This window comes from Vitis riparia, chromosome 12 (genome assembly GCF_004353265.1).
Source record: "Vitis riparia cultivar Riparia Gloire de Montpellier isolate 1030 chromosome 12, EGFV_Vit.rip_1.0, whole genome shotgun sequence".
Classification (NCBI taxonomy): Eukaryota; Viridiplantae; Streptophyta; class Magnoliopsida; order Vitales; family Vitaceae; genus Vitis; species Vitis riparia.
This window is the reverse complement of record NC_048442.1, coordinates 15711892-15723144: the sequence shown is the minus strand read 5'-3', so window position 1 is coordinate 15723144 and position 11253 is coordinate 15711892. Positions and strand designations below refer to the sequence as shown.

The 11253-nt window shown below is 31.4% G+C and overlaps 1 protein-coding gene across 2 annotated transcripts; it reads left to right on the top strand.

Annotated features, from left to right (window-relative positions):
• The first annotated feature begins 7509 nt into the window (after window positions 1-7509).
• LOC117927312 (cytochrome b6-f complex iron-sulfur subunit 2, chloroplastic-like) lies at window positions 7510-10822 on the top strand. 2 transcript variants are annotated; one of them, XM_034846792.1, is made up of 5 exons: window positions 7510-7614; window positions 7692-7927; window positions 8550-8667; window positions 9752-9934; window positions 10429-10822. In XM_034846792.1, exons 1-5 carry the CDS (start codon window positions 7573-7575, stop codon window positions 10528-10530), a joined length of 681 nt encoding a protein of 226 aa, XP_034702683.1. In that variant the 5' UTR covers window positions 7510-7572; the 3' UTR covers window positions 10531-10822. The 2 variants fall into 2 exon arrangements, with proteins under 2 accessions (XP_034702683.1, XP_034702684.1); XM_034846793.1 differs by lacking the exon at window positions 10429-10822 and adding an exon at window positions 10310-10418.
• The last annotated feature ends 431 nt before the right edge of the window (window positions 10823-11253 follow it).

The following is an 11253-nucleotide window of genomic DNA, read 5'->3' as shown; positions in this document are numbered from 1 at the left end:
CTTCACTACTCACCCTTTGCAGCTCTATACTTCTATGTATATATATATATATAATTTCACCGTATATTTTGATTTATTTTATTTTATTTTATTTTTGGCTTTTGGGAATGTGTTATCTCTCATTGGGAAGGAAAATTTATGAGCTTGGGGTCGTTGAAGACCTCATGAGATGAAGTCTGCGTGGGTAGTTGTGGAGTTGTCACAAAATGATTGGTTGCTAACTAGAAGCTTAGATTTATTTACTTCCTTTTATATTTTTTAAGTTTTTCCTCTAAGATGTCTTGACTTTATTTATTTACTTTCGATCCAATTATTCTTCACTAATGTATAGGAATAGATTTTAGGATTATTTATGTCTCTTGTTGGCAGCTCAAATAAATTTCATTATATTTTTGGTTTTATTATTTAATTTTTTCAATTTTTTAATTTAATTACTAATTTAAGATAATATCATAACCTTCATTTTAATTTAAGCTTTTAAATTAATACTTATCATGTCAATTGTGGAAGTATTTAAATGATTTTTATTACAAGCCTTGAGGGTATGTTGAACAATATTTTTTTAAATAATTAATTTTTTAGAATAGTTTTTTATTATTAATTTTAAGAATTAAATTTGTTTGAAAAATTAATTTTTTTTAGAGTATGACAACATAAAAAAAGAATAACTAAAATTTGTAGTCAGAATGACTTTATTACACGTATTTTGTTGGTTCTTGTAATAGTAAAAAAAATGAAAATAACTTAAATTTGTTTTAAAAATTTATTCCTTTTTAAGAATAAATACTCTAAAATATAATTTTTAGTAAAAAGTTTTTCAAATATATTTTTAAAATTGAAAAAAAAATTATTTTTAAAACAAATTGATAGACAAACCATAAACTTATATTTTTTTTTGTTGTTGGTGGTGGTCTACCTAATTAAGTTATCTTATCTTTCAATTTTCACAATTAAAGTACGCGGGATATATTTCAAAATATTTGCATTAAATGTCTTATACAATGTTAGACTATTCATATGATTGATAAGATGATTGATGTCAGACATTGAATGCATTCTTTATGATGTTAGTTACGAAAGAAATAAAAATTTTCACTCTTTTACCGTCAAAAAGGTGTAAGGATAATTTTTTTTTCTTTATAGAGTTCAATTATATAAGATAAAAAAGCTTTAATGAGTTAAAAAAACTATTCATAACCAACTTTATTCAATATGGTCGATGATAATATTTATTTCATTCACATTAGTTAGGTTTAGGATTATGATAGCTAACTTTCAAAAATAAATTTTGATAGTACTCAACCAACCACGATAAAAAAAATATTATCGAGTTTTGAGATATCTTACCATCTTATGTTTATGCAAATTTAGAAATTGAATTTAAAATTTCTTTTGTATATATGTAAAAGAATATTAAACTATGTAAATTTGTCATATTATGCCATAATTGTTATTATAATTTAATGCAAAACATGGAAAATGTGGAAGCTCCATTCAAAAGGCCAAAACATACCTTAAAGAAGTTGAAAAGAGAGCCCTTTTGCCTAGACCATGGTAGACATAGTCTCTTACCACTAATTGAATGTTCACCCACCCCTAAGTCTAAGGGATATAAACAATCATGTGGGCTTTAAACACACCTCACCCACCATATATATCACTCAGACAAATACAAAGACAACGACAAGTTTGAAATCTTGCCCCTTCACACCAAACAATGTAACCACTCGTAGGGAAAGTCTCTTGAAAATCCACTCCCATATTCTTAATTTGAAAAACCTCCAAACATTACACTAGTCTTTTATGCCATGTTGGGTTTGACAGCTTGAGTTCACATATGTATTTGTCTTTGTTGTCACTGAGGGGGACTCTCTTCTTACAAGGAGAAAGGATCATCAATAGGACAAAACATTAACTACATGCATCGTTTGGCTTCAGAGTGTAGACAAGTATATTTATTGTTTTTAGGTCCAATAAAAATGAAAGTCAATCAGGTCATGAATATGTTCCACATTAGTTTATATAAGATAAGATGGGAATTTCTTAGATAATCTTATGCAGATGAGCACTTTTTTTCATAAATTTTTTAATAAGACATAGCAAGTAAATACTTTTTTTGGTCATTTTAGTTATAAGTTGAAGTCAAATTTAAAATCATGATTTTATTTAAAAAAATTAATATTAAAATTATAAAAAAATTAAATAATTAAAAATGACTTTCTACCTAACTTGAAGTAGAACTTCTAGGATAAGCAATATTTTTAAAACTTGCATGCATGTAAAAAATTCTTTTAAGTCGTTGGTATGTGTGTAAATGCAAATGGAGTACTAAAAGAGTTTTCAATCCAAACCTCCAATACAAGTCCACAACTAGATTAGTTGTCTCGGATTTCCCAGGTCTCTGCATATGAAGTTATGGATTCAATCAATGCCCACATTGGGATATTATTTTTCTAGTATTAATTTCTCATAAAATATATATATATATATACCCATGATGAGATCCATGCAGAAATACCTAGTTGGTATTTAATAAGACATAGCAAATAAATACTTTTTCAAATTTAAAATCATAATTTTATTTAAAAAAATTAATATTAAAATTATAAAAAAAAATTAAATAATTAAAAATGACTTTCTACCTGACTTGAAGTAGAACTTCTAGGATAAGCAATATTTTTAAAACTTGCATGCATGTTAAAAATTCTTTTAAGTCGTTGGTATATGTATATGTAAATGCAAATGGAGTACTAAAAGAGTTTTCAATCCAAACCTCCAATACAAGTCCACAACTAGATTAGTTTTGTCTCGGATTTCCCAGGTCTCTGCATATGAAGTTATGGATTCAATCAATGCCCACATTGGGATATTATTTTTCTAGTATTAATTTCTCATAAAATATATATATATATATATATATATACCCATGATGAGATCCATGCAGAAATACCTAGTTGAATCACCCTTCTTTTTGGTGCATCCTGTGATTAAAACCCTTGAGGCATGATACAGACTAGACATACAAACTAGACTCAGATTAGGGCGGCAATACAAAGGATAAATTGCTGTTAAGAGGACAGACACAAAAGACCCTCTCGAATCTTTTCTATATACAAAAGCCCACATTTTCTCTCCTTTGTCCCTGATTAGGACCCAAAGATCTTGGTCCCCTAGCTTTTTTCATTGATCTTCACTGTTTCAATGTCTATGAAGCTCGGGCTAGGTAATGGGAAAACAAGCAAGAAGCCACCCATTTCTGAGGCCAAGCAATCATTTGTTTGGTCATTTTTAAGTCAGGGAGTCCCCCACATGGCACTCAACTGCACCAACTTTTGAAATTATTCACCAATTCGCCTCTTACTTTGACTCCTATGCCTTTAGTGCCTGAACCTCACATGGAGCTAGCTACTTGCGTCTATCGACTTTATAAGGAGTGGGGTGTGGTGGGGCAATGGAGGAAAAAAAAACCAATAAATGCTACTTCTTTACTTTCTTAGAAAGCTTGCATACAACTTTGATAATATACAAAACCTGAAAATGAAAGTGATATGCATAACCCCATTTCCTTGTATTTTAAACTTTTAGGCTATAATCGATTCTCACAAAGTATTAAAGAAATAAAAAATATATTAAAGAATTTTTTTTTATATTTGATTATATTATAAAAAATATGAAAAAAAAATCAAATATAATTAAAATAAAAAAATTATATATTTTTAAATTATTTAATCCTTATATTGATGAATTAAATAAGTGAAATGAATTTAAAGTATTATATAAAAATAATTTATTGATTTTAAGTCTATTTTTAATTTTTCTTTTACTTTTTCTCACTATTTTCTTTTTCTTACCTTTTCCTTAAAGTTTTCTAGAATCAAACATAACTTTACAAAATTAAATGTGTTAGGGTTATAATTGAAAATGACTCCGATATATATATTGTAGACTAGTGATATAACATATAAACTTTTAAATCAAATTGATAGCTTGAAATTGTTACATTAAGGCAGTGAAGTGTTAAGGTTGTCACATTATTTAATATCTTAAGCTTTTAAGTGAAATTATACTCTAATATTTGTTGTTGAGTACTCTATCCCAAATTGTGTTTCTAATTATTGGGTCCTTTTATGTTGAAAAAAATGCTTAGTTGTCCTATATAATAAACAAATATAAACGGAGCGAGATTTGATCCCTTGGCTTCATAGGATTCTACCTCTAAGTGAGTGCAATCTCTAGAGTCTCAAACCAAAAAAAATATAATCATATAGGATAATAAATATAAGATAGTTAAACATTATCTATGTTATCTCAAATGGGAGACATAAAAAGAGTAGAGACATGAGAAGAATCCGCCCACAGCTTGAAAAAGCCTTTGAACAACCTTTCTCCTCTATAAGGTAGCTTGAAGCTTGCTCTATCCCATATACCTCTCTCTTTCATCCAATGTTTTCTTCTTTTTTTTTTTTTTTCCCTTCTTTACCTTTTTCGGTTTGGGTATCTTCTCCTTTAACCCAACAAATGGATTCTCTTTCTCTGCATTGGTGCAAGAGAAAGCCTAAAGAAACGAAAGAACCCCATTTTTACTCATTGGTAGACGAATTCTCCCTTTTGCTTTTCTTTTTCTCCTCTCTCTCTCTCTCTGTCTCTCTCATTTGTTAATGGGTCTTTGGTTGTTTATTTGGAAATTGATCTGAGAGTGACTCTGAGTGAGAGCTTGCACGCTTGCGGTGGCTCATGATGAGTGCATGTTTGAAGGCATTGTCCCCATGCAAATAATAATATTACTGCAGAGAGACAAACTCAGTGGGCCTCCTTATTTGGGACAAAATAAAAAACCTAGTTCCCATTATTTATTTTCCTTGGAACGAATGCTCTTGGCTTCATTCATCAATGCCTTTTTCTTTTTTCTTGTTTTTCTCCTTATTAAAAAAATCATTGCTTCTTGTTAATATATGTAGCTGCTAAGCCAGCCTATCCTAGACAATGTGCCCAAAATTTTCTTTCTTTAATGATAAACTTATCTAGATGATATTAAATTGAATACCTAAATGTCTTAAATTTTGTCCAAAGCTAATATAAAAATTGTTTTGAAATTTTTTCTATTTTTCATATTCTTTACGTCTAAAAATTGTTTTATTCTTACCACTCAAATTTTATTTTACCATTTTGCTATTGACATTTCTATTTTTTTAATCAAGAAATGGGTTGGATGTGGGCCTAGTGCTTATTTGAAGTCGGATTGGTATTCAAGTTGGGCCAACCTAGTCTCCAAGCCCAAGCCCAAGTCGAAGACTCTAAGGAGGGCAAAGACCAAAATAATTGAAGTCTAGTCTTCTTGTTGTTATTCTTGTATAAATGAAGCTAGCTTTGGTGTTTTATATAGAGACCTAAGGCTAAGTCCTATTAGTTGGTTAAGCTCAACCAATAGGAGGACCTCCATAGATTTGTATCAACCAGTCCTCAAATCAGCATTTCTATACTCATGATGACACATGACTTTGGATGGTGTGAGTTTTGCGCTAACTCCATCCTCTAAACCATTTACTCCAACTTGTCCTAAGAATCAATGATGAAAGGGCAAAACCTACCTTTGAGGTCCACCAAGAGCCTTATTCTCAAGTCCGACAAGTGTAATAGTATCAAAGCACCATGATTTAAATAGGATGTCTTTGAAGAAGTGTAGAGACTAAGTGAAGAAATTATATTATGATGCAGATTTAGGGAAACACTCATCTTATGGAATAAGAATGGTGTATGTTAATACTAGTTTTGAGAACAATCAATTCAACACAACCTCATTTGGGTGTCCTTGCAACAAGGTTTTAGTGTTCTCTCTGTATTATAAGAGAAGAACTAATGTCTTTATAATATGATTTATGGTTATATGGATGGAGGCTCATATCATGGGGTATACGTTACAATAAAAAAAAATATATATATATATATATATATATAAATTAATTAGACATGAACAAGTAAATTGATTGAGAGGATCATATATACTAGTTGTCAAATCTTGATAAATCTTTCAATGGTACCTCTAATCATGTGATTCAACTTAAAGATAAAAATATCTGTAATCACGGATATATCGGAGATATATCAACTGATATTTTGATACAAAATATTGATTAACCTAAAATTGATCAAAACTTATGAAAATATAAAACAAAACTCTTATAAATGAAATTAGAAATATAATAAACATTTTAAAGTTATTTTGTTGAAGAAATTAATATATATAAGTGTACATTGATTATTAAATTACATAAAATATTATTCAATAATAATATTGTGATATTTGATTATAATATGTTTAATATTAAAATATATTTAATATTAAAATTATGATATATTTAATTTAATTATATTAAATGATAATAAATGTATAATTTTTAATATTTAATTAATATATTAATGATATTAAAAACTTTTTGCTACTTAATTAAATGTAAATTTTTACAACAACCTAATTTTGGGGTTTGACTCGATCAACGCTTTGCATTGACTGCCGACCACCGATATTTAGGTTTAAAATATTACACCGATATTTTAATTAATGGTTCAACTTGCTTTTATTCGTTTAGTTGCTTCCTTAGTCATATCTCATAATTAACAAATTCATTAACCAAAACATCAACACCACATTTCTTTAAAAAAATCTTTTTGATAATGTTTTCATGGCTCAACCATCCGATGTCATGGACTCTCAATTTCCTTCTCATGTATAGAAGTTTAAGAAGACAATATATGGCTTAGGACAAGCATCCAAAACATAGTTCTAAAAATTAAACACCTTTCTTCTTCAATCTGGTTTTATTTAATCAAAGTTCAATATCTTCTTACTTATTTAGTCTTATAACAACATTATCGTTCATGTTATAGTCTCTCATTGAATTCATTACAACTTTTATGTTTCACCTTTTTGCAAAAGATCTCGTGGACTTACATTACTTATTTGGTATGGAGGTTGTCTCAACCAATGACCAGCTATTTCTTTCTCAACACATGTATACATGGAACATGTTGGAGCATACTAAAATGTCCAATGCCAAGGTGACTTCCACTCCTCTATCCACTGCAATTCCTGTGCAACTTAATGATGGTACATTTGCTGATCCTGTTGTCTAATGAAGTGATACATCCGTTCCATGAAGTGGACAACATCCATTCTCATTATCTAAAACATTATTTTAAACCATACATAGAATTATATCATATTTAATAAAATTTATATAAATTTGAAATTATTTTTAAAATTATAAATTTAGCTCCAATTTTTGTTTTTAGTTCAAATAAAAAGTAACAAGTCATCCCACATATGCCTCTAACATGAAATCAACTGTACATTTATATCTTGCAAGGTAAGGAGAGGTGGGGAAGAAAACAAAAAAAAAAACAAAAAACAGAGAACAAAAAGCAAAAAAAAAAACAAAAACAAAACCGGACCCGGTTCTCTTTCCACCTGGACAGAGACATGATCCAAAAACATGTGGCTCTCCAGCGAGATCCTCTCAGCCTTATCCTCTTTCGCATTCAAACCTCTGAGAACCTCTCTGAGAAGTCTCCACCATGGCTTCTTTCTCAACTCTCTCTCACACATGTCATTCTCAGGTAAGCAATCCAACGCCTACTGCTCCAGCACATAAACCATTTTCCTCCAATTCCAACGACGTCCTCTCATTTTGCAGCTATGCTTCACCAAGAACGGCGTGGTCTCAAAATCTCTTGCAAATCCCACAAGGACCCATTTGTTGAAGAAGGGCAATTACTTGAGAATCAGGTTCCAGGCCACTAGCTTTCCGGCCGATGATCGGGTGCCGGACATGGGCAAGAGGCAGCTCATGAATCTGCTTCTTCTAGGTGCGGTTTCGCTTCCCACTGCAATCATGTTGATTCCTTATGCTTCCTTCTTTGTCCCACCTGGGTGAGTGTTCATTCTATTTTCCTTCTTTTCCTTTTGTCTTAATTTTGTTTTGTTGTTGACAAAATTTTGTATTTTTGTGCTGGTAAATTCACTGTTTTTAAGCTAATTTGTGATGGGTTTATGCAAAAAACACCAAACTTGGTGAAGAAATTTGGAAAGCAGAAAATCATAACTCTTGAGTACACTTGGTAAATCAACTTCAATGATTGTAGTAAAGTTTTATTCTGAATTAAATTCACTGTAATGGAGCCAGTCTGTAATGGGTCTTTGCCGAGAAGATCATATTTGTAGAAAAATTAATGGGAAAGGGAAAATTGTAACCATGAATTCACTTTCTCAGATCATTAGTTTCAATTGTTTGTGTTTGTGCTGCTAAATTCGCTGTTAGGAAGCTAAGTTGTAATGGGTTTGTGCCAAAAACATCATATTCACTTCATTAACTGATCATCAAATTCAATTGTTTGTGGTCAAGAAGCGAACTTGTGGAAAATCTGTTACTGCATTACTCCATTCTTTTTTCAGTATACTCATTGTTGGGCATTAGCTTTTGATCAGTAGGATAATGTTTTGGACTTCAGCATTTTGAAATTCCTTTCCGAATTAATTGGAAACCCTAGAACAGGTCAGGAAGTGCTGGTGGTGGTACTATTGCCAAGGATGCCTTAGGAAACGATGTTATTGCAGAGGAGTGGCTTAAGAACCATGGACCTGGGGACCGGACCCTCACACAAGGATTAAAGGTGATCATTTTTCTCTTTCAATCTCTCAGTAAATAAATTGTAGAAGGAATTGGATTTTGGATCATGAAGGGCGTGTTTGAGCACCCAATATCTCCTCCATTGTTTTATGGAAATTTTGTTCTGATGGAAACTTTTGAATCTTTGGACTGAACTTTGGTATATTGAATAGAGTTATTGTTGTATGGAAACAAGTCAGTAATAAACAAGAAAACAAAACATGAAGATAAAACAATTCACATATATATCAAGGCACACATGGTTTTAACGTGATATGAACAATTTGCTTACATTTATGGATGAAAAAAAAATCATTTTATTATATACCATAAAGAATATACAACATACAGTGAAAACATATACAACTATTAAGTCCTAAAATATCTCATGTTTCACACCTCCGTATATCTACAACTTGGATCTTGAATATGCGTCCTTCTTTCAAGTGTCTAGCACGCTTACATCTCTGTCCATCATGTATAATCTTCATGAACTATCTCCATTTCATAACTTTTATTTTTCTCATGATCTAAGATATTTATACACTGAGCAATTTCTCCACTTTGATAGTAAGGTATTAGGTACTCCTATGATACCCTACCATCAACTGAGCACCATGAGCTCTAGTGTGCCACAGTCCCCTTTGTGCTTGTTAGTCTAGTCATGTACCACAAACACTCTTTGATATGATATTAGTAGATCTTTACGGATTCAAACTGTTTAACCACTTAATTGATTACCTATAAAGATTCATCATTTTAGTGAAAATCTCTTCTTACATTTTTTCTAATTTCATAGGATTATTCTATATAAAGATAAATCCATATCTATAATAAAATTTCATCACTAGACACTTTCTTTGTAATAATAGGAAAACATCAAAACTTCAAAATAGGACAAATGAAAATTTGAGAGGCTCTTCAACAATTATTATGATCAAGATGCAATTATGACCGAAACTGATAATAGTAATCAGAATTCATCCTGTGTTGGAATCTCAACATGATTATTCATGCTATGAAAAGTGATATGATGCAGCTGTACTGTATGATCATGAAAACTGTTTCAATTCATCGGCCAATTTCAGGGAGATCCCACCTACTTAGTCGTGGAGAAAGACAGAACTCTTGCACCATATGGAATCAATGCTGTCTGCACTCACCTCGGGTGTGTTGTGCCATGGAATGCTGCTGAGAACAAGTTCATCTGCCCTTGCCATGGATCCCAGTACAACAACCAAGGGAAAGTTGTAAGAGGACCTGCACCTCTGGTGAGTAAAACTAGAATTCACCCTTTTCTTTTTGAGTATGATCTGACTAAGAATGCATTCATAGGCCCTGGAATGAACTCAGCATTAGAAGTTGTTCCAGAAGAAAAATAAAGGAACATCTGTGGTGTCTAAAAAAACTCTAGTTCCGTATTCGGTTACTCATATAGTTTTTTGTTATATGCCATGTGTAATGTTTCTGACTGGAATCGATGACAGAAAAATATTCTCACGTTTTTCATAGACTGGATTTCGTATTAGCTTGTAGACAAGATTCATCTGGGTTTTGTAATTGCTTGTATACGAGATTCGTCTTTAAAAGATATCTACACTCATGTCTCCAAGAAACTAATTCAATATCCACTACTTTCTTTACAGAAACTAAGGACCTGTTTTGGGGTGTTGAAAGAGCGGCATATCATAGAAGTTACATGTAGGCTATAAAAAAATCTTGCCAATCCTCCTGTGTTTTAATTTTTTGCTATTTGGCAATGCAGTCCTTGGCATTGGTTCATGCTGATGTTGATGATGGGAAGGTAGTATTCGTTCCATGGGTCAAAACCGATTTCAGAACTGGTGAAGCTCCATGGTGGGCTTAAATCTCCTCTCAGAACTCATCCCTTCCCTCCCATGCATTGAAGTTAAGGGTGATCGGTTGCACCAGCAGGGCAAACACATCCTGTTTCCGGGATTCGTCGGCTTTTGTAGAATGAAAGCTGATGTTTATAAGATCCAAGGTGAGCATGTTTTGTATTTGAATGCAGCTTTTGCAATTATGCCAAGAGCATAGGTCAGAGACCTTATGCATTCAAACCAAGTCATAAAGACTGAAGATTTTTGTAAGCCCATGAAGATCCACAAATAAAGAAAGTAGTGTGTTTTTCTCTACCAGATTAGGAAGGACCAAAATAATCCCCATTATTGACAAATCACAGCCTTTTTTTTCGAAATTTGTAAACGTCTTTGTCTTGAAGTAGACAGCTTTTGATGGAGAATATTTTCATCCAAAAAATAGGCCGAAAAGATGAAGGTAGTGTTTTTCTCTTTCAATGTGGGATTATTTTGGTCTCGTTTGGTAAAGGTTTTTTTTTTTTTTTTAATTATGTTTTTGACCGAAAATTTTGATTTTATTCAATTTAAAATTTTTATTTTTTAAAGTGACTAACATAAAAAATTTATAAAAATGGAAAAAAAAAAAAAGGATGAAAATCTATTTCCCTCAGACCTTTGTTAAACCCATGATAAGAAATACGAGAAAGACATTGTTCATACTTCTTACTCTATTTGATATTATTTCGATGTTTTTATTGTGGGATGTTCAA